This window comes from Mesitornis unicolor, unplaced genomic scaffold (assembly GCF_000695765.1).
Source record: "Mesitornis unicolor isolate BGI_N332 unplaced genomic scaffold, ASM69576v1 scaffold15864, whole genome shotgun sequence".
Lineage (NCBI taxonomy): Eukaryota > Metazoa > Chordata > Aves > Mesitornithiformes > Mesitornithidae > Mesitornis > Mesitornis unicolor.
In genome coordinates this window covers 50,445-75,386 of record NW_010179560.1, presented here as the reverse complement: position 1 = coordinate 75,386, position 24,942 = coordinate 50,445, and the positions used below count along the sequence as shown (strand labels likewise).

At 40.1% G+C, this 24,942-nt stretch overlaps 1 protein-coding gene across 1 annotated transcript in view; it reads right to left on the bottom strand.

Moving 5' to 3' along the window:
- Window positions 1–15,419: 15,419 nt before the first annotated feature.
- LPGAT1 (lysophosphatidylglycerol acyltransferase 1) overlaps window positions 15,420–24,942 on the bottom strand; it is a 59,943-nt gene continuing 50,420 nt past the window's right edge. The window contains exons 6-7 of the mRNA XM_010182833.1: window positions 20,882–20,988; window positions 15,420–16,691 (exon numbers count right to left, since the gene is read on the bottom strand). Of these exons, the coding sequence (XP_010181135.1) occupies window positions 16,540–16,691; window positions 20,882–20,988 (259 nt within the window). The 3' untranslated portion in view covers window positions 15,420–16,539. The remainder of the gene's footprint in view (window positions 16,692–20,881; window positions 20,989–24,942) is intronic.

Below are 24,942 nucleotides of genomic sequence, written 5' to 3'. Positions count from 1 at the left end.
AAAGCGTTTTCACACTTTAAAGATAATTTCCTTATGTTATCATAACAGGGCTGAATCCTTTTTCGTGTCCTAGATAAGCATTTAATAATTTCATATCTTAATACAATTATTCTAGATTTTAAAACCTTTGGGTTTGGGGATAATCCAACATTCCTATAGCATATTTTATTGCTAATTGCTAATACAATGGAGCCGATGGAGAAGAGAATTTTGTCTATACATTTCATAATGAAAAATGTCATATATGGATAAACTACATTCCTAATGCCTGGAAATATAAAGTATTGAGCTTAATTTTAGAGCTGTCCTTTGTTACAACTAAGTCTAGTTTTTCAGTCTTAAGATCAGTTTTCCACTAAGCCACAAGCTGATGAAAAATGTGACGTAAAAGTACAAGCAGCAGCCTGTTCTTTGGCCTGGCTAACTGCAGACAGTCCAAATAGTTATTTTAATACATCTCACTCTTTAGGAGAATTATAGCATAGTGCATTTGTCCTTACAATGTTAGCACTGACAGGAAGGTCATAGGTAAGTTCAGGTTTTTTTCGGAGTATGCTTTTACCTAAGCTAACAGGGAGACCCAGAAAGGCCACAGCTTTACGTAGGCCAAAAGGGAGTAGTGTCACTGTGAAAGTGCCGTAGTGGTAAAGCTGTTATCTCAATTAATGTCAGTCAAAGTACAAATGTTGTTTACAGAGATTAAGTGATAGGTTACTATGTCCAGTTGGATGTGACCAATGACTTCCCTCAGAAACACAGGAGCAAGGGTACAATTTAAATGGATGTTAAGACTTTTTGTCATGAACTTTTGGGGGTACAAACCACTATAATTTCTTATTTCACCTACATTAATGTGTCTATTAGAAATTGCCTTTCAATCACTTCTTTACAAGTTCAGCTTAGATATGCCCTGCAGCGTGCTTCCTGGAAGCTTCATGCTTGCTTTGCTGCTATATATTCTGTCAAAGAATCTAAAAGTGGATTCTTAACTTTCTATAGATCATTGCAACTGCACAGATATGACTCAGGCAAAACTGTAGAAAGAGAAAGTATCTTTTATTGTTCAGTCTAGTAAAGTACATTTCTTTTCCCAGTAGGCCTTTCCTAATGTCTTTAATGGAAAAACATACCATATAGTTATTATGTGACTCCTAATTAACAAAAGTTGGCTCTGAATTCTTCTGCTTAAAATGTGCTGGCCTGAACTGCACTAAACTGCCAGCTTTAATTCAGTGACTTCGGGGACAGCGTGACTGTTTGCTCTGTGCTTCTCAGTGGTACAGATCACTGAACTCTGCACAGCCCCTGTGCTGCCTGCTGGCTCACATAGACAGCTTAGTCAGCTCCATGAAAGATTTCATTTTTTAAATGAAAAATTCAAATGAAGATTGCTGCTTTAGCTGCCTCTGATTCAACTAGTTGTGAAAAATAGCAGTATGCTCTAATATGTATTGAATGTATAGAAGGCATGCCTGAGGATGTTCTGAACAGACAAGCAGCATCTTTCTAAACAGATGTGGGTTTGCAAAATTCCTCCACATCCCTAAGGACAAATCTGTTCTCCCTAGAGAACACCAGATAGCACTCCAGAAGATAGAAATTAAAAAAATATCACATTGAAATAAAAAATCCTCTCCATTTCTCTTGATTAAGGTATTCCCACAGGCATTCAGAACATACCCAGATCAATATCGCAACACTGGTACTGGTACACTGCGGTGATAATCGACGTAAGATAACTTGTAATATTGAGTGAACACAAGGTATCAGTGTCTAGAAGATCTGAGGGCTCCATTTATGGCTGCATGGGACATGCACCAAGGGAAGAGAAACCCTAGAAGAGACACTGCAAGGTGCAGGACCAGATCTGAGGTCAGATCAGACCTCACTTGAAGTGGCATCTTTAGTCCTGTGTTTCTGAGGTAAAAGACGTATTGGTCACATCCAACGGGAAGCACTGATCTATTACCCAGCCTCCGTAGTTTTGCTTCAGACAGAACCACAGAGTCTGGTGTTTGTTTGATCCCTCCACAAGCTGATTCAGCCTCTTGTGCCGGCAGAAAGCAGTTTTGGTTTGGGTGGCATAAGGTTTTTATCAGTATTTTGGGCAGAACACAAAAGCACAGGGAGGCAAAATCACCTGGTAGGCCAGAGGAGCATGGCTTCCAAATCTCTTCCAGTGCCAGTCCAGTGGACTGATCGTGAGGCTTCATGTGTTAAATGTGTTCATGTGTTTAAAATATTGAAATGGCCTCCAAGGGTTCAGTGTCAAAATCAGTAACATTCTGATGAATTGGGCCCTTCATTTTCCATCCCTTTCCCCTTCCCCACTCCCACATTTTTAATCTCTTTCTCTCTGCTGGTATACTAAGTATGTTTTGAGGTTTCAGATAAATCAGGAACATTTTAATTTTTAATTTTAATTAGTAGACATCAGAGGACCTGACCCCTTTTATGATAACCGGAAGGGTTGAATAATTGAGGTCTGAGTAGTCAAGGACAAAACATGTTGCTTAATGTACATTTACAATTATCTAATACTGACTTTATAACATCACAGATGTTAAACTACAAAAACTTCAGAACCCAAGGACCTGGTTTTTTTCCAATATACCAATTAAACAAGATACGGGGTTTTTAATTGAAAATTACTAATGGCATAGTGGCATAGCATTGCATGTATCAGCAGTGCATCTGCTCATGTTTAGGTCTGTTCACATTAGCAATAATAATCAGGATGAAGCTGCTTCTGCCTTTAATACAGGATCTGTTATGTCATGGGAGGTTCAATGTCTGCAACACAAGCACAATTACATAACGATGCTTCATCCACTGTATCTATTAGAGTGCATTAGTCAACACGGATGAGCGGCATACGCTTACAGGGATCAATGCTCCTGTGAACACACTGCGTCAGAGATACAAACACACTCCCCCAGCAGAATGGGCCCAAGGAGCAGCTGACCTGGTTTTCTTCAGCCATTGTTCTCATTCTCCCTAAAAGTAAGAACAAACTCATCTCTAGTTATGCAAATCTGTTTTCAAAGCTTGATACAATTTGTCAGAGCAGGCTATTTTACCATTATAATAACTCTTAACTCGGGGTGTTACTTTGGCAGTAATAGATGTAGGAGAGAAAAGGGAGAAATTGGTCTACGTGCAGAGCTGCACAGCGGCACCAGCCCAAGTAAGGAGGTAATGCTTACAACAATACAAGTCCTGCACTTGGAGACTTACAAGGTACAGTGGAAGCTGTGTCTTAGAGGAAAATAAAGCTAATAAGAGAGCAGCTTCTCATTGGCTATTTAGCTGAATCTTTTACTGTAAAATTGCTCAGTCACTGCTTGAGTGCAAGCTCAAGATCTCACAGCTTTCGGTCTGAGAAATTCCTATTTGGGCTAAGACAGCTAGCGGTACAAATGCTAAGCCAATGCCACAAAAGCCCAGGCCTCCCTGCTGAATCTGGTTGATAGTCAGTTTAGCAAATACTTTGTATCTAGCACAGAGGTTAAAAGTAACATTATTAGTAACCAGCTACATCACCAAAAAAATAATAATGACAACAATCAGTTTGAAAGATCTTTAAAAATAATGAATACATCCAGTCCAAAATCTCAGCACAGATTTTATAATCCTCTTATTTATACCTGTTCTTTTGGAGGAGATGAAGGACTCTAGCATTTCAGTACTGGAAGCTTCTGCTGATGATGCAGTTGGAAGATACTCTGTGTCCTGAAGGACTGAGGTAGCAGAGCCCCTGCAGGACCAGAGCAGGGGAGGCAATACTGTCATTCTGCTCTATTCAGGTAGGCCGGTATTCAGCAATCCAGGTGCACCTGGCAGCTATGAACTGTTCTTTTTTCTCCAACTTTCAAATGAAAATTAGATAGAAATAGCAGCAGCAGATAATTTCTGCTTCAGCAGATAACTTCTGGAAGGATTTTACATTTGGGAAGTGCATAGCAGAGACAATTATCATCTGAAAGGAACCATGGCGTTTGTTAAAAGTCAGGAGTCTCCTACAGGCTGGCCTGTGCAATTATGTTTGTGGCAACTCTTTGTTGGGAGTACAAAGAACAAACAATATCCAGCAAGCAGCCCACAGCCTTGTGCACAGCTGAAACCACTATTTTATCCTTCATAAACTTTAGTTTCTCCATGTGCTCTTAAGCTTCTTGTTTTCAACCTAAAACAGGATCCTGGGCATGAAACAGCAGTTCAGATGTTAAATCACCAAGTTTTTAGTACTGTGGGGATTTGCTTGACTGAGCAAAGAGCAGCACAATTCAAATCAGCGAGTTTAACTTCTGCTGACATTAAAGATGCATTCTGATATAGGAAAGATCCTGGTCTATGTCTTATCTGAAAAAGTAGTATCTAAAAAAGACTAAATTATCAACTGTTATTATAAAACCCTGTAGGATACTAGGTTTCACCCTACTTTCCCAACAAAAATTAATTACCAGAAATACCTTGTCTACACCAATGCTTGTATTGAAAATGATTCAATCAGCTCACATAGCACAGTGAGGGTCATTATCTTTTCAACCCCCTGGAAGAATGTACTGGAATACAGGCACCGAAAAGAGTGCTCCAGGTTTTAGAGTCAATCAAGGAGGTGGTGCCCTCACAAGATCCAGTCATCCTAAAAACACATGTTAATTTTGGTCAGGTTGAGATAAAAGCAAATTAAGTGTGAAAAGTGAAAAGTTTTATAAAGGTTTATATGGAAGGATAAAGAGTCACACTTGACTTTTCTGAGCTCATTCCTGAAGACATTCAAGGTCAGGTATTAAGCTGACAAACTGTAGATGGCCTACCCACTAAACCTAGTGTCTATTTTTCCAGGCTAGGATGCATTTGCAGAGACCCCAGGTGGAAGGAGCAAGCCAACTTTCTCTCCCTGTTCTTTTCTGAATGAGATTTAATGAACCTTTAAAAGCTATGAGTCCCTTTCCCTATCTCTCAATATGTAGAAAGTTTTGACTTTTCCACTGATTCAATTTTGTCTGCCTTCAGCTTTTCAGAAATGCAAATATCTTCCTGGCAAAAAGAAGATACCATCTTCAATGTTTGATTCAATGTTTCATTATTAGTGAGTGCACAAGACAGGAAAGAGAGTAAGAAAATCTTAGCGCAGAGCCTTTCCTTACAGAGAATGTATATTTTGCATAAGAAGCTTGTAGGTCAACTCCTACTCCTTATGGAAACACATACCCAAGACTCCTCCTGTATGCACCTTATTGCTTGCTCATTAATTTAACTAAAGTAACAGTTATCACCACAGTAACAGGTCTGGAGACACCGACACCCAACTTTGTGTTCGAGGCGTATATTGACAGCAGTGATGTAAGAACACAGGCTCCCAGTTCAAAGAAATGTTGAGTGTTGGGTTTTATTTTCCAATTGAAATACCACAGTCTTTCTAGGAAGAGTCTATGTACTATCTTGCATCCTGATTCTGAAAGATGCGGATGTTAAATAAAGCATTTTGGATTGACAACATTTAGTACCTTCGCAAAACCACAATGCTTTAAAATGATGTGATAATTAATTTTTAATTAATTTTATAGGAATCATAATTAAAAATCAATGCAACCTCAAGCACGATAGAACATCTTACAAAGAGCCAGAAATGGATTCTCAGTTGTAACACAACACATTCAGTTGTCAGGTTTAGGCACAGGAGCCTTATTGCTTGAGCTTGTTCTGGTTTGCTTCCAGCCTGCAGTCCATGAAGCTGCGTGTGGTGCTGCCTTGGGCATTCTCTGATCGAGTGCCATAGCTCGTAATGACAACGTCATTGACCAGCCTACAGATTGGGCATCTCTTATTCCTCACAACCATCAACTGTCTTTAAAGAATCCCTGATGAAGTTAAAACACTACGCCAGATGATGACATAGAGGAAGACCGATCAGTTGAAAAGCTGCAGTTTTCTATAGCTCCTTTTTTATTGTTTTTCTTCTAACAGCTTTAGCCTTCTTAACCTTCAATAGCAGATGCAGCAGCAATTAGAAGAACTAAGTATAGTTAACTGTTAGCGAAATGTTATTTTCTTTCCCTCCTGACTTGCAAACAGTAAAGTATTAAAAAAAAAAAGTAAGTCATACTAAATTTCTTAGAGGGGTGCCACACTTGTACATTACCTTGTCATCGTAATATATACTTTTGATATCAAGTAAAGGTTTATTGCCATAACCTGGAGACTTCCATGCAGTGGTGCGAAGCAAGGAACGTTTTGTTCCTGCTGTTTTGTTCATTTAGCTGCAGCTCTGGCCTTTCTTACTGTGCAGCTTATTCCTGACTCATCTTCTGAGCTTACAAATTACAAGATAAAAATAGATTATTGTTCTCTCTAAATTCCCATAATCCTTGTGCTCATTAAAAATAAAGTCATGTAACTGTTCTTAGTCAGGATTGCACTAATTAGTGCAATTGGCACTTCTGACCTTGTGATATGTACCCTTAATACACTCAGGTTTGCTGTGCTGCCTGCATTACCATACCCAGCATATATTAACATCTCCTTACACAACAAAGTGCTAAAGAGATATGTGCAAACCAGAAAATAAAAAGCCAGGAGGGTTTTACATAGTAGGTTTTCTACATCCTTACCTTTTGGCTTGACTGAAGATTTTGGATTTATTTTCATATAATAAACTAAATGGCCACAAATCAGTATCAGAGGCCAACATTTCATAGATCCTTTAGGGAGACAGAGCTGTTCCCCAAAAAGCTCTCAGCCAGGGACTCTGATTCAGGGTAACAGAACGTTGGTTTCTATAAACAAACTGCTTGAGTCCCAAATATTTCAGGGAGATACCAGCAGAAGCTTATTAAACTTCACCTCATTTGAATGTTTTTTGGTTTGTATGTTAGAGACAGACAGACTAGGATGAAGGAAGTAAATTCCCTGTCTGCTCACTTGACTTTGTGGAACAGCTTTACCTTGTTAAGTCTTCTTCACTATGCAATAAAATTATGTGTGTATTTTTGTACAGGGAATTAGGAACTATTGGCAGTAGATTTTTTGCTGTAGCTGCTAACGTATTTACTGTTTGATTTATACATGTTTCACTGGAGTCGGGAAATCACTAATGGTAAATCCATTAATAAATCTAATCCTCTCACCATCAAGATGTCTTTAATTAAGTATTTAAATAAATTATCCTGATAGGACAATCAATTCTTTGAATGTTCTAATGAAAGCAGAAGGAACTTAACTATGCAGGTGATGGATCTGCCAGAATGAGAACAGAAATTTAAATAGTTGAGACAAATCCTCAGTCGTGGTAGAGTGACAGAGGTATATAAATCCAGGTAAGGCAGAGAAAAAGCTCCATCAAGGATTTTTTTGTTGTTTAGACCTCTCATAACACAAGAGGGAAGGAACAATCAATGCAAAACCAAAATGCTTATAATGAATGAATCTTTTTCTGAAACAAAGTGGATTTCTGAAAGAGTTGCTAAGTGGCCTGCGTGACTCATTAAACTCCCCAAGCTCAAAAATGCATCAGGACAGAACAAAACCCACCCTGAGGCAGCAAACTAAAAACAAAATAGATATAAATTTCAGTTGGCCAGGACATAAGCCAGCTTCTAATGGAAAGGTTAGAAAGAATATTCCTATATATAGCAAGGTTCTTTGATGCTTGTCTACTCCAGGGATCCTTACAATTCTCTCTGAGGCACTTGTCCTGGCTGCTCTGAGTGTGAGGAGAATGGCTCGGAGGTATCTGGGGCCTGATTCTCTATGCAGTTCCTGTGTTTACATGATAAAGGAAGGCATTCTAATAGTTAGTCCAAATACGAAAATTATTGAGTAGACTGAAAAATCAGTATTGTATTTGTTGAATCAGGGTCTCTGTAAGCCTGGAGCACAAAACAGAAACATTGTGTTGAGAAGTTAAAAGCCTAAAAAAAGAACTGGCCATCCAGCTACTAAGAAAATGATACGTTTCATTGACTGTCGGCCCAAAATCCATCAGGAAAATTATCTGGTCTAGTTACCTGCATAATGTAGGTCACAACCTCCCACTGTAATTAGGCTAAACAGTACCTACTTCTGTTTCAGCTCCATAATAAAATATTTAAGACAGCAGTTTTGATTTGAAGACTTGAGGGATGGAGAACTGCACACATACCTGAGCTGGGGCCATCCCCCCACTCCTCATCCTGAGCTAGGCTACATTCTGCACTGATCTGCTGCCTCTTAAAGCTCTTCCTCCAGACTCAAGTCCACACCTGGCAAGACTTGCTGAGTACTTGCACAAAACAGAACTGGATTTTACTTGGCCTTGGCTAAACTAAGCAGCCTGGACTTTAATCTTCCACTAAAAGTTTTCCCATATTACTTTTATAGCTTCCATTGGCTCTGTCTGGGGTCATTCAGGGGTTGGGCTGGTACAGCTTCATTCTGTGTGTCTGGAGGGATGGTTTATTCAATAACTAATGCAAAAAACCAACGTTGATCTCGAACCTTCACTCAGCACATCTGAGAGAGCTGCGGAACGGGCACACAGTCACAGGTGTTACAGCCAACCTTTGGAGTCTGTCCTGTACATGCTCTGCTGTCTGCTTAGCAAATACTTAGCTGTCTACAAAACACACTACTGCTCTAATGTTAGATAGCAATTATAGCGCACATATAAAACACATACCACACCCTATTAGTATTACCACAGGGCAATGGCTGGAGTAACAAAACCCATCAGCTGCAACTTAAAGAGACAAGGAAATCAATACTCGATACTGGAATAAACAGAAGTGGGAGAAAATTTATTTGCCATTAATTAATCCAGCACTAGTGAACTGACATTGTTTCAGCAAATATTACTGCAGGCTTGTGGGCAGTTAGCAGAACTTGGTTGTAACACTCTACTGATCTATTAAAATAATATTTTAAAATTGTGCTTGTCAAATGCAGGCCTCAGAAGTCATTGGCTGTGGGGTAACAGAGCAGAGCACTGCACATAAAACGCTCCACTACTTTTACCAGCTGCAAAGAAGTATTTAGTCAAAGCAGTGGCAAAAAAACCCCAAACTACCAGTTCTGTTCTACAGGTATTAAGTTTGCCATTTGCACTGCAGGAAAATCACTGTCTTGTCCAGTGGAGGGAGTTTTCTTTCCTTTTCAGAAGGATGCATAACAATCTTGTGCACTTCAAGATGCAGGTGCAGAGGGACAGCTCCTGTCTACGAGGGCTGCGTTTCTGCTCTTTTATTTATATACATGTATTTATTTACAATGGAAACTCATATGCAGCCATCAGTTGCCAGAGTCTCTTTATTCTTTACACTGTCACTGTATTTGGGACAATTTCTCTTCCTGATAGATTTATCATCTACCTGTGGCTAAATAACCTTCCTTTTGCCTCTGTTATGATGCTTACTGTCAGACACTCTTTACTAAGTGATTTGGGCTACTCAGTGACTTGTTCTCATAAACAGCAGATGGGTAGAATAAAAAACCCTGTATTTTATTTCAGATAGTTTCTGAAAATATTGTATATTGTTGAACAGGTCTGCAGAGAATTATATCAATTAACTGCAAATGGAAAATTTTCTTTTCAAAAGCAATTTAATATAAATTGACCTTTTATTGTTTTTCTCCTCCTAATTCTCAAGTGAGATTACAAAGCCTCAGCTATATTCAGTCACACAATCATCAGCCACATTTGCCATCTCAGCCAGTTCAGCATTGGAGCTTTGTTTAGCAAAGCCATTGCTGCTTTCTCCCAGGGCCACACTGAGTGGCTTTGCTGAGGTTACCTTATTTACTCTTTGCCTGGACCTGGAGTTTGATCCAATTTATCACTGTCACAACACCTGCTTGCCCGGTTTTCCAAAAAAATTTGTGCATCGCAATCCCATGAGCTCCTTGCAATCTTTAATGCTCATGGATGAACCCGTCCATTCTCGTCAGCCTTTAGTACTTGTGCAATAGTGTAATTTCAACAAATTCTACAGGTTGGGTGTTGTTTTTTGGTTTTTAAGTAAAAAGACAAGCACCTTTATTCAGCTACATTCGATACTAACACTAGCTGAAGTTCCTGATGTATCACTTCTGCAAGTGGAGAACTCTCAATCGAACCAACTGGCTAATCCAGTACAAAACCAGACTGACATTCGAAAGGACAACCAACTGCTTAAAGGACCACGTACTTACTCCACAGAGAACCTACAGATTCCATCTATACAGATACTAGCAAGAAAGCCTTTTTTTTGCAGGAGATGCTGTGATGTCAAAGCAAAAAAACCAAAAACAAATCTACAGCACATGGTGTGTGTGACCATCTTGGACACCTGTTTTTGCCCACACTTTGGGCTCCTGGCCCACTGTGAGCCCCATTCCTGCAGCTCTGCCCATTACTCTGCAATTTCTTTTAGAAGCAGCCGCCCATTTACCATCAGCTGAACAGTTCTGTCCTCTCTCTGTGTGTCCCGTGGGCTAAGCATGCTATTCATGGCATATTCAAAGCTCCCAGCAGCTCTCAGGGGCAGAGAGAGGGAGAGGAAGAGAACCCCTGGAACTGGAACCTAACTGCAGCATCTGCCTTGTGCCCCGGGCAAACCCGCAGCGAGGCTTTCTGGACATTTCACAGAGTGATTTGTTTTTAAATGAACAAGAAATGTTTCCTTGTAAACCAGAGTGTGCACAAACAACATTCACGTACCTTTTTTATTTGCTGCCTCAGCTGAAATTAGTGATCTTAAAAAATGCAGAGCATCCTTTCAGAAAACCTGTGAGAGTTACCAAAAGAGTAAAAATACAAGATAGAGTCCTGAGAGATAAAAATTTATTTATATCTGATCAGCATGTCATGATATGGTCACAACTCATACAGCTGACATTCTCATAGCCAAGAGAGGGATTTTTTTTTTCCTTTTTAAAAATACATTTTTCTTTCCAGCAGGAAGGGTTTTTTAAAACAAACATTTCATACTAGGCAGGAATTAAAAACAATGGCTTTTTCAATATGACAACACAGCTGGTAAGCACTGGATCCCCCACCAGTGTCTTGTATTCAGATTTCAAGTTTTCCCTCCCACTTTCTCCCTCCCTCTCCCCCATTGTCCCCACCCCTCACAGCAAAATACCACACAGAAAGACAAGACAGAACCCAGCAGGGAAACAAAGAGGTAGATGTAACTACAACCACGGCGCTGTTTTGGAAATTGTGCGAGATGTCTTCCTATGCTCCAAGGAGTTTCTTTTTCCTCTGTTAGATATTGCAGTATTACGCACCAGTAGTTACCACGCACGGTGACACGGAGCTATCGTCAGCGAGGGATGCCAGGCCCGCAGAACGAACAGCGCTGCTCCACTCGATATTGCTTTGCCTAGCTCAAGTTGTTTAAAAACACCTCTCTGTTAAAAAATAGATGTATCTACAAAACAACTACAGCCTTGCTCACAAAGAGGTTGGATTCACATTTTTCTAGGACGGTGGCAATCCAGAGCTGATGTGGGCCCAGGTTCTGCTCTTGGTGCGCTCTCAACTCTCAGAGACTTCAAGGGGAATCATCGCTACGCACTGACCCATGGAGAAACTGTGGCTTAAGCACCAGCACAGTTCCCTGCGAGGGCTGGAGAGAGCCAGGGCTGCAGAAGCTGCTTTCCCCCTCCTCCCCACTGCTCCACTCCTCCCCTTACCACTCCTGGCCAAGAAACACTGGGCTCTGTGTCCTTCCTGAGGAGAGCTCTAACAAGCACATTATCTCCCACAATCTGGCACTGCAGCTGTAGAGCCAACCAAAGCCTTATTTTGCTATTTGTGGTGTTTAGGGTAAGCGCAACAGAGACTGTGTACCTACTGGATATAAGCACAATAAATACAACCAAAGAAAATAATCTCATCTAGTACGGATTAGAAGCACAAGAAATAATCTTGAAAAAGAATCAACTTTATTTTTGCCACAAAAAAAAATAACGGGAAAAGACACCTAATAATCTCTGTAGAGAAATGCTGCTGCTGGTATCTGTCTGTATTTCTGAAAGACATCTTGGCTGCTGGAAAGATTGTATAAAAAAATCCAATGAAATAAACTCAATAAAAGAATTCCCAACACGACCAGCCCTTTGCAAAATCATTGAGAGTCACTACAGGCTTCTGCATCCATTTTATCATACAAAACAAAAATGCAGGTAACACAGGAGGGAAGGAGAAAATCGGAGGTGAAAATAACTGGTATCAAGAAAACTAATTTTTGTCATACAAAATGAACACCATTGTAGAGTAATTTTAAGGAACTAACTCACTTTACTAGGACAGTTGCTCAGTGTATAATTACTCCATTATCCAATGGTAAAAGAAAATGTTGAACTTTAAAATGCATAGGATCCTTTTCGAGACTTCTTGTGTATCACAGTCAGGTAGCCTACAGTTTTTACAGAAAAAAATAAAGCTGCTCAGAAGTGTTCACAATGGATGACATTTTAAACCAGAGTGCACTTTCAATTTTGCTCTTCCAATTGTTCTTTTAAAACAAAAAGTGTAAAAACTATCAAATATGTAATTTTGCAAAATAATCCTTTATTTCATATGGCTCCATTATTTCCAAACAATACAGTACCCCAGATGGATAATTATTTTGTGTGATCGTATCACATCACCACAAAATCTCCAGCTGACTCCTCAGAGAACGCACCCAACCCCAGTCTCATGATTCAGAAATCCCAGTTTTAAGTACCTTTGGTCCCAAAATTTTATGTCAAGGCAAAGTGGAGCAGTTGAATCCTGTCACACACAGTGATCGGTATCTGTATTATCTCGTACAAACAGGTGAAAAAAGTTAACAGCACTTTATGGCAGTGTCAAGAGAGGAAAAAAAGTTACATCATTTGCAAAACAAGTGAATAATGAACAGTACCACAGTGATCATTGTATTCTTACTGCAATAAGATGCATCTTAGTTTTGATGCAGGGGGTGGAGGAGGGAGAAGGAAGCTTTTAATTTTCCAGTGAGCACGGGCAATTGAAATCTCGCTTTCTAAAATCTGGTGAGAGCAACTTAGAAAAAAAAGAAAAAAAAAAAAGAAGAAAAAAGAAATCCCTCCTGCAAGAGCCGTGGTTGTTGAAAAGCTGAACAGATCTGCACGCAGGCTCCACGAGAACCTGGATGGATGGCACGCTCACCAAAGGGCACCGACAAAACACCGCTCGGTGTGCACGGGCAGACGCTCTGCATCTCATGGGGTCTGAAGAACAGCAATGCTAAACCATGAGGACTTAACGTCCTTTCAATGGTAACAACTTGTTTATGAACAAGTAAACACCGAAATGTAGGGATGTTTTGTGTGCAACCCCAGCAGCGAACCAGCTTTATTCGCAATACGCTTAAATTGCAGTGTTCTCACTTCTGCGTGCAACAGCCTTTCAGTTAGCCTTTTTTGGTAATTTTTTCATTCTGTATCACTTTATGCATTCTTTCATTACATTTCTCCTAATATCAATTCATAGTTATATTAATTAACCATTTTGTGATCAACTGTATGGTTCGTTAACATCATTTTCTATCAAATGCAGTTTGAGCTCTTCAGACGAGCAAGCCCGTGGATGGCGCGGCCATATGCCCACTGCAACGGTACTGCTGTACCGCCACCTGCCAGAAGGTAGAACCCAACTGCAACCGACAGGAATTTAGGTTTGACAGACCACCCTGCTAAGCTCCAAACAGTCTTGACCAGCATGGTATTTTTAGCGCAGAATTTTCTATATATGGCATACTTTTCATGTTTTTCCCCATAACAGAAAAACTTCTTTTATCCAATTTATTCTCTTTCATGAAGCAGCATCCAAGTTCACACTGGGAGGGTACTTCAGGAGTTTCTTCTCAACAGTTTCATTCCACTGTCATCTGCAGCAGCTCAGCCGTAAGGAGACACAACTTCAGGCTCCCTTCACATTTTCAAGTGCAGACAGGAAAGAAGCCTAAGACCTAATACTATTTTTACTCACCCTACCAAAACAACAATCAGTGCTTGAAAACAAATGTCCAGCAATAGTAAGAACTATGGAGGAACAAACTGAAAATGAACAGGACCAGATAACTCAAATGATTATCTGAAACGTTATTGCGCATCACTAATTTCTTTAGGCAGCATGTGAACACTCACTATCGACTGCGATCCACTGAAAAAAAATACTGCATTAGAAAAAACAGTATGCTCTGACACGGAGCTCACAAGGTCCATAAAGAACAACCTCATGGTGCGAGTTACTGCTGTGCAATCTGCTTATATAAACTTCCCTTTTGATATCACTCCAGTCTGTCCTGGCTCAAAATAAAACCAGCTGTACTATGGGCACCTCTGTGGTTCTGATCAAACCACCTGGGGGAGGACAGAAACGAGCAGCTTCCCATCTGCATCTGGTGGTTTTGCGAGTCCGTTTACGCCCATGTGCAGCAGATGCAACCACTCACATGGTCACGGTGCTGGGCTGCCCCAGCACTCTCCTGTGAAATGGCAGATTAAATACATTCATTCCATCAGCTGTACTTCAGCAAGAGCAACAGGAAAAAACAAAATACTCCCAAGACTGCCTCCCTTTCAGGGCACACCTCTCTTAAAATGGATTTGACGTGACACCAGAGTTCAGGTGTGTGACTGGGGGTAGAGAGATGGGATTTAGGAACAGGATCTTAGCTAAAACGTGAAGCCATAGGCAAGCCCAGCCTTTTGCCTCCCAGCTGCAGTGGTTCTTTTCAGTCAATGAGGGGACTTGTAGTTCAGGGGAACTTACCATGGGGTGTTATTTCACAACCATCCCACTGAGCTACCTTAGGATAAAACTACTGCTTTTGGGGGATATAGGGGTGGCCTATTTGACTAGGTATTTTTCCATTAAGCCAGGGAAACTGGCATTGCCTCAGATTTTGGTATGCTCTTAGCTCCCCTCCGCAAAGGAAACGCTGGCTGGATTTAGTATTCTGCACGCCACTCGCTGCAATTCACGTAGGAGAAGGGGGAGAGAGATGGGGGGGGTATCGATATTGCTCACTCAGAGCCAGAACTACCGAGGGCTTATTTTGTTCTCAGTAAAATTACTCTGTAAAAGGCAGTGTGCCAGTATCTGAAGTTCTGGCTATCCTGCTTGTATTTAGAGAGATTAGTTTTATTTTAGGAACAGCTCTCTCAAATCTGTGTATAATCACATAAACACAACGCCAGCAAGACCTGCCAGAAGTAAGACCTCCTTCCAAAAGTATCCTACGTTACACAGCTGAAAGTGTCCTCTGTTCCAGTTTCCCTTTAAATTCAACTCATCCTTCTTCCAGTAAGATTTTAGCACAGTGGTGAGCTAATTAATACTGCTCTCTATGTAGTTATTCAGAGTATTTACCATACTTCTTTTTTTTTTTGCAGTAGTATCTTCCTGTAGATTTATGATAGCAATTACACCTATTTTTTTCTTTTTAAGAAACTAGTTTTTCTTCTAATACTCCTTAACAAAACATTAAGATGGTTGGCATTGAATTATTTAAACTCTCCCACAAATATATTTAGTGCTGTTGCAACTAGTGGGGAGAGAAAAGGCCTCTATGAACCACTCAAAGGTCACCTTGGTTGGACTGCAGTATACAAAATACAAAGGTGGCTAAAAATCACCAGCAGCACCAGCAGACCTTCAGAAACAGCTACAATTGCTTCCAATGTGTGACAAATAAAGCTTTCTCCTATTCCCTAACTTTCATGTCTTTCCTTCACTGTATTTTCACCTTTGAAAGTGCATTTTGAAAACTGATAATGATCACTGAGATGCCTTCTGAACAAAAACTGGAAAATAAAACTAGTGACTTTATATTTTCCAAGTTTCCTCATAATACGAGATACTGGTGGCACACAGAATTTGGAGAGCTGATGGTACGACCACAGCAGGGATGGGCTGATTCATCACACGTGGACAGCTTTTAATGACACCAAGATGCTGCGATGCTTTTTTGAGGACCGATTCCTCACAAAACACACCTGACGCTGGATCGTGTTTGGGTCTTGGGTTTAGATCAATGTGTCTAGCACAACAACTGCTGACTGCGTGGCCGCGAAGATACCGCCACCAGCTCCGTCGAGTATCTTTGACTCCAGCACAATGAATTGCAATGAAGTACACGTTTGTGCAAATGAGGAAACTCTACCACACCAATGCTGCACAGACTACTGAAGAGACAAGTTGCTGGATTTTTGGAGTTCTAACTACAATGCCAAGAAATACTTGTGGTGACAGAGCTTTCTTGTCACAGACATTCTTCTACGGTGGTTGTACGATTGCACCTTTTGTCCAAATGCTGAATTTGCTTAAGTGTGGGTGAGGATATGCATTTTTAAAAATACAGACAATTCTTAAAATAATACATCGTCAGGTCACTATGTTACTGATCTTCACTTTTAGCAGAGTTTAAAATTTCCCCAAAGAGAGGTAAGAGTCCGTCCAGTATTTTCCTTTACTCTTGAATATTCACATTTGCACATACAACATGATATTCATTTGCAAGAGCCTGGATTCCCACTGTGTCCTCAGGTCCCATTCCACTTTTAAAATAGGCAATGATAAAAATACTGAAAGATGCAGTACCACATACCGCCTGACAAAAACGCAAGTGATTGTATGCCGACTAGCCACAGGTTGCTGAGGGTCATCTCCCGAGAAACAGCTTTTGTTTGACCCTGCAGTGGAGGAAAAGCTCCTAAAAGAAAACAGAAAACACGTTTAATGCTTCTGCAATGCAACAGGAATGGTAACCTTAATGCACGGTGCTTTACCATCGCTGTTTGTCCCAGCAATGGTGCCCACAAACAATGGTTACTTCTATATTATGCTGTTCAACTTACAAAAGATTCCCCACCATTATCAGTTATTGTCAAGAAAATAAAAAAAACCGTTTTCTTTATTATTAAGAACAATTTTCATTTCACTTGGATGTAAACTTGAAGTTTAAGAATAAACTTCAAAGCACTCCTTAAAAGCAGCCATCTTCAACATCTGCAGGGGGATCCGGCTGTCAACTCGGTTATCTGTGTTATTTTTGAAGTTATGTGAACGTCCATATGACCAAATTGAACGGACTCCATATGAAACTTTACAGCTGTTTGGCAGTGATCTTGTATACTGTGAAGAAGCAATACACATACAGTCTCAAGGTTCCCCTTGAATATATATATGCACATATGCAGGCACTTTTTTTAAAAAACAACAGTTTCCATACGTTGTTTGAACATTCATTGGCCAGTCAGGCAGACCGAGGAAGCATTGTAATGTGCTGTTCAGTTTTGCAGAAAGACTTTTTTGAAATGTCTGTTTAGATGAGAACAACTTACAAGGGATGCAGCTGACATGATTAAAAAAAACTCATTTTCCCTATTTTGACACTTGCTGACTTACCAGACTGAATTATGTGTGTCCAAATACACCAGAGCTTCATGATCATAACTAAATTGTTTCCATATATTTACATCAGCATATTAAATAATTTGCATTACATTTTACTGAGATGCTAAAAGTCCAGATGATAGGAACCACTTTGCTGTTGTTAATCCTGCACAGTGCACATAAAAATCCTCAATACACCAGAGAAGATGACGTACTTGCTGCAGCAGTATGGAGTCACAACTGCTCACAGAAGAACAAGAGGTGAACAATTCAAAGAGTGAAGATACGGCAGTGTCAGTTCTGAATCTCAGAAACCACACAATTTGGGCAATTAGATACCATCAGCAACTTGTCCCTGTGCTTCACATTTGCAATCACTGGAGGAATTGCAATCAAGCATTTAAGACAAAGCTTTTCTTCCTGTATGAATGCTTAAATTAAAAATCAAACCACCCAAAGAACTCCAACTTGATGAGTCCCATCCTCCTCTTGCCAATAGGTATTTTCACACACGGGTGGATGTGCCGCACCGTTTATTCCTTAGTAATTCTCACTGCTAAGTTTCCATTTGTCCACTCTGCGCTGCATTTGTTCTTCTGTAGCCCATTTGTTTTCCTGTACCAGCACTGACCTTTGGTTTGAGTAACTTCCCTTTCTCCTTGGCACTGACAGCAACCGTCTCACCCCCCTCCTCCTCTCCCATGCCAGCTCCTATCTTGCAGGGAACACGATCCTTCAGTGTCCCAGCTCAGACAAGCCAAACACTTTTAGCTGTCCTTCTCAGAAACGACAGCTCCTTCCCCTGAATCATCTTAGCAGCTATTATCTGTCCATCTTCCCCGTTCAGTTAGTATTTCTTGAACGGAGATGACAGAGCTGTAGGCAGAATTTCCAGATGAGGTTTCAGGTTTGGTACAATGAAGAGTATTTCCGCAGCACTGGTGAAAACCCTCTCCTGTTGCCCTGGAGGATGATACTGCTTACTTTTTTAGTTACCTCACACCAGTTGGCTTATGATCAGAGTGGATGAGAAGCACAGTGACTTCAGTATACAATTACTCATTTCACCTGATAAGCTCCCAGTTTATAGAGCTTTTTAAATTAGTCTCCAAGTGCTTCTGTTCTGCATTTATAAATGTAAGTTCATTTGTGTTACTGCAGTGTTCAAGGTTATCCTGCTGAGGACTTCAGAGAAATCATGAACTTGCCAATACAAGCTTTCCACTACCTGCTAAAATAGGAGTCTTTGTGTTGCTTATACCTACAGATATTAACTGTAAGTGGTCTTAATTTTATAAATGAAATGTGTAAAATCTTCTCTGTTGCCCAGGGAAGTTGTGGATGCTCCATCTCTGGAAGTGTTCAAGGCCAGGTTGGATGGGGCTTTGAGCAGCCTGGTCTGGTGGGAGGTGCTGCCCATGGCAGCAGGGTTGGACTGGATGGTCTTTTGGCCCTTTCAACCCAAACCATAGACTATGATTCTATGACAATGCACCTGTAAGAAAGGATGGGACAGTTTCATGTTCAAATTTTAGGCAGATGCTTTATTTTGTTTTATGAAGTCAGCTTTATGAACTGAGACAGGTTCCTAAGCAGTGTGTATTAAAAAAAAATAATTTTTTTTTGAAAATCAAAATGCTGAAACAGCCCTTAGTTTTAAAAACACACCAACTTTAGACAATGTAACATGCCAGTAAGAAGCCAGTTCTTGAGCAGGGTCACATTAGGCCTCAGGACTTTTCCAGGGGGTTTCCAAAAAACTGTAACAGCACTTAATGCAAGCAAGTTCTCAACTGGCATAAAAGGCAGTAACTTTAAATTATGCTAATTTATGCTGCCTAACAAGGTTCTATGTCATAGTATTTACATTTAGAACATGTCTTATTAATTCATACTGATTACATTGGCAAATTATAACCAATTATTCTATTTTGGAAGTGCATTTCAATGAATAAATCTGATTATATTCATTAAATTCTCTGAAATTCTGGTCTAGTTAGATTTTTTGGGTATGACTTATTTTAATGGCTTTTGTGAAATAATGTCTCAATAACAAGAATGCCTTGCCTCCTATTGACTACACTTGTAGTTTTAAACAGATTCATGAATTTATTTGTCTAATAAAGTCCAATAGATGCACTTTGATGCAATTTATATAGCAGGGTCTGACTTTTGCCACCAGTGACAGATGAGTGACAGCAGTATTTCATAAGCAAAATACAACTCTGGGTTGTTAAAGAACTCTATCAATCTTTTTAAGCACTACCATTGATCAATTAAACACTCAAAACCAAATCAGAGCAAGCTTTGCAATAAATCAGCTAACAGAAGTAGTGTCTTTGTTTGACATAGTCACTCCAGAATATTAAACTCGGTCGATTCAAGAGACTATTTTTACCCCCTCAACAACTGTGCTACTCGCTAATGAAGAGATGATTTTTCTCCAGAGACAAGTTGTATTATTTCATCTGGAATCTTCCTACTCAGTCTACATTTGATGAACTTCCTTTCCTGTATGTCTAAATAAAACTCTTTATTTCTTCCTCTCTGGATTTTCCTTTTTTAAAAATTTTGATTAATTCCTCTGGTTTGTATTCTGAACACACACACACACACTTGCTGGAGGGCAGACGACACACTTGAGTATCAACTGGATGGAAAAAACCCAAGGCTTGAGGAAGCACTTCTCCAGCTGTAGTTTCAAAGTATTTACCTGATAATTTAAATCCCATTTGCCAGTATCTCTTCAGTAATGTTATTAATGCCCTAAGTTTATTTGGACTCCTCTGAGCCACTAACATGACCTCCAGCACCTCGCAGCGAAGAGGCCAGGACTGACAGCACAGGGCTGCAGGTCAAGGCTCCCGAGGCTTTATGCTGAGTAATTCTTGCAGATCCTCCCAATCCCAGCATCTCTCTGCTCAGCTTAACAGGAGACACAAGAGGACTACGGGTTTGGATTAGACCTGCGGACTACTTGGATCAGTTTTCTCTAACAGTACAAGTGCCAGAGGAACATGCTAAATAGCTGCACTAAGCAGATAAAATAACCTACCTCACATAAGAGTCTTATTTAATCCCTTTTAGTCAGGAATTTGCTCATTTTAAAGGTTTTATATCCCCTCCAAACTTAACATAAGCTCTGAATATTTTTACTATGTATGTAAATGTTCACTAACTCTTTGAATCGTGCTGACTTATTCCACTCGATATCCCATGGCAGCAAGTTTCACAGCTGAACTGAATGTTATTGGAGAAAAAAAGAGGATTTCCTTAGATCCATTTTGAATGAGCCAGCTTCCGAACACTACCCTATTCTAGCGTTACCGGGGTAATTTACCTTTCCTAGATCATTTTTTATCATACATTTTTGCCACACAAGAAGCATTAATAATTACATCTGCTGTATTCCTGTGAAGAATGCATACACGTTCTTACATCATTTTGAGACCCTTTTAAGAAAAGAAATTATCAAAGCACCATTCTCTTTGCTAGGTGTCATCCCACCTGTTTCATAGAAATGTGTCAGGAGATCCTCCTTTTCAATGAATCGCTGATATAGCCAGTGTGTAAGAGCTTCGGGCTCTGCAGGTACATCTTTAACTGGAAAAATCCTACCAAAGAAACAAACATAAATTAAACCTAGGAAATGTACTCTCTGTGCGAAGAATAAAACTCTTCCCTTCTGCACTAGCCCACCCCAAAACACAGAGAACAAGAGTTTGGTATAAATCTCACTGCACGGTTCATTCTCTCTCCGATTCACAGATTGGACAGGTATTAGGGATACAAAACTGGAATATTCCAGCTGACCAGGCAGATGCACACAGAAGGCATTGGCATTATCAGCTTCTATCAGATGCTGTCCTACAGCGATTGATAAAAGCTACTAAATTGCTGGGGTTTTTTCATGGAATACCACCACATTGTATTACTATCCTTAAAAAAATACAAACTAAGCAGCAATGAAGTTCATGCATTGAAACCAAAAGAAACAAAAAGACTGGGAAGATTTATCCACAGTTTTGAAGACACAATTCTTCAACAGGCAGAAGCTATGTCATGACATCTCTAAGTATCAACAGCTCTTCTGAAACCCAGAAAAGAAGACCTCTGTGCTTTTTGAAGGATGCCGGCATCTTTGTCTGAAATTTCTAAGGCAGGTTTTACACTGAAGACTGACGGTGTAAGTGTGCTCAAATCTTGCTGCTCTGTTTTAAAAACCCCAGCGGAAGAATTACCAACGTTTTGGTACTTCTACACTCAATACTAGGTCTACTTAGGAAATTAGACATCCAGGGCAGAATTCACTGAGATACATACATACATACAGAAACCCCCAAGTAACCCAGCATACCTCACTGGATTTTTTTCTAAATAGAATTTCAAGTCTCTCAATAACTGTGAAATTTCCCCAATAGACCCTAAGTGCCTTTTCAGATAGACAAGAACTTCTGTATCTACTATGTTTCACTGGGAGGCCACTGCAGAAGAGATCCATGTATCAGTCTACCCTGAAAAACCCACACTCTGAAATGTAGTAAGAGCAGGTTTCTCTTTTCAGGTGAGCTCCCATTTACCCTGTCACTGACCCCGTGCTTCTATTTTCACTAGTGGATTTTTCATTTCATTTCTTTTTAAACACAATCTTGATCGATTGTACCAAACAGAATTTGAAGTAACACCACAATCATGTGGGAAGTGTCTGAACAGATATGGGGACATCAGATGACAGAAATCAGATGTTTCTGAAGAAACATTTTGTTGCTCTTACTGTTTTCAACATCCTTGCTTGCTCTGTTGCCAAGTCATTTGTACCTCCTCCTTTCACTGTGACGCATGGAAAAATAAGCTGCATGAAAAATAAGTGGAGGAGAAAAGCAGCAAAGCATTGCTCTAATAAGCAAATTAAAAATAATGGTGCTTCAGCATACAGAGAGAACTTCAATATGGGGAGATGAACAATTTTATTTACCAACTACAGGACTGACAGAACTTGGATATTTCTACAGCCTTTGCAGCAACTCCACCCAAGTCTTTCTGACGCTGTGGCGTTCTCTGTACTATAGCAAAGCCAGTCTCGGGAAACAGGAATTGGCAACTGTTATCTCATGTAAAACACAGTTTGAAGAAAAGTCTTTTGCCAAAGACAGGTATTATTAAATAGCTGTGGACCAGTAAACAGCTCAAGTCCTCAGGATGCATATTAAGAATAATGACAAAGACAGGTAATATAGAACTACTTTATCTTGAAGCCCAGACATTGGGCTTCAATGCATTATTAAAATTAAACTGCACAGAGGCAAGTAAAAAACACAGCCACAGAGAACAGACCATTTTTGTGAAGAGTATAACACTAAGACAGACTTACTCTCTGTCCCTAAACACAGCCGAGCTGCCAAGCACTATTTTTACTCTCTTCTGCCTATCTGCTGTGAAGAGATAAAAGGACTCAGCTACAAATATTGTGTTTCACAGTACATTTCTGAAGGACGGACGCTTGCTTGTGCAAGTTTGAAGACGGTTCAGAACCAGCAGAGCACATGGATGGGCTCAGAACAGAATCTGGGAATTGCCCAGCTTCAGATGTGGTTTCCACTGTAACCTGCAGATACTCCTCACTTTCACTTCTCAGCTACCTCAGGTAACAACTCCACAACTCAATAACCTCATTAAGCCTGGTACTTCCCCAGGAATGCAGTCTGAAACACTGCACAAGATCTTACAAAATACTCATTAGAAACAATGCATGAGCTGGCATTTTAACGGAGTAGCGAAGCAGCATAAGTGACACCAACATTGTGAGAGACAAATGGAACACAGCGCACCACTTTCCTGCTTGAACCCATGCAGGCTCCTGAATGAATCAATACAGTACCCGAACACTTGAACCTCTGGGTATAAACTCCACCTCTTAGAAGTTTAAGAAGCCATTACACCTATTTTGAATGGGTATTAATGCAGAGTGGAAAACAAGACGTTTTCCAATAACGCTACACTGGCTGTCACAATTTAGCAATGGTAAGTGCTAGTGTATTTAAAAGCATTTTCAAACATATTTTTAGATTATCCAGAGTTATTTTTACAATTGGAACATTCTTATTAATGACTGAGCTAAATTAGAGATTACATGATTTTTAAAAAAAATCCTTAAATCGTGGAACAAGCTGTTCCTGTACTTGATAAGGTGAAAGTAAACCCCTCTGTATTTATACTAAACTTACTGCCAATATCATCGTTCTCTGCCCATCAGATGGCTCAGCTGGCATCTGTGTTTTTTAAAGAACAACCTCTTTAAGGAGATTGGGTTCAGGAAAGGTAACTGAGAAAGTTGACTGTTACAAAACTCACTCTCAGTCAATCCAAATGCATGGCAGAAAGCCACTGCTCTAATGGGAACAGGGCCATCCCCAGCCATCAGCTGCAAGGTCTGCCAGGTCTAGTGTGAAAAGATGCAGGAAATAGTTTATTCTTTTCCAGGAGATACATAAACGGTTGTCAATGCAGTCACAGCACGAGCATCATCTTGGCTCTACCCCCTCTTTAGGCATCCAGCATCAGGAACACCACTAAAAGCGAACAGTTTTCTGATCTCCTCAGGAAAATAAAATGCTATCATCACACAGAACAGTCCTGACAAGGGACAAGGTCAACGTGTAATATCTGAGGCTTTGAGATTCTCTTGGACGCTCGCATCTTTCTAGCTGTTGAACAAAACCAGCTTCACACTGCATGAGAATAAAGAGTCTTTGCTCCTTTCACGGCAAACAAGGAATTTAAAAGCAGTGGGTAAGATAACTTGACCAGAAAGAATTCAAGAAGAATTTGAATTCTCACATTTCATATCAAGAGAACAGCTTCTTTGCTATCATTGCAGCGAGGGGATAAACCTCAATAAAAGCAGTGCCACCGGCTGCACCCTGAGAAGTTAAAAGTGGTGGCGGTGGAAGTGAAGACGTACTCTGATGGGAGTCTGCAACGCAGTCTCGGTGATGAAGCACTGTCTTTAGCTGGAGGTTACCTCTCTGCTGTGGAATACTGTGTGACTGAAGTTTCTTAAACCACTACACAAATGTGTATCAACATCCCAGACCAGAATATACCAGCATAAATTACAGTCCTGGAAAGAAGAAAGGATTTACAAAAAGAAGATGTAACTGCCAAAGAAATGCTGGCATGTGTAAGAAAATGTGGAGATGTCCCTATTGATAGCCATTTCACCAAAGACACCAAATGATTTTCAGAAATACAGCATTTTCTGAAACATTTAATCTCTTTTGAATAGTCTTTATAAGAGAAACAATCTCTGATTCTGTATTAAAATTCTAAAGTTCATAAAATACCACCTTTAAAGTACTAAGTGCCATTCACCATCTGCCCTACCCTAAATGCGAAGTTCTTTATTACCCCCTACCTTTTCTAAGTCATACTATTACTTGCTGTTTCGATGACTCTTTAAATAAACTCAGCATGACAGAGGTTGTCGGTAGATCTCGGGCACAGCCAAAAATAAGTTACTTGCGTAAAAAGGCACACTAAAATATAGTGCCAAACTGGATGCCCTTCAT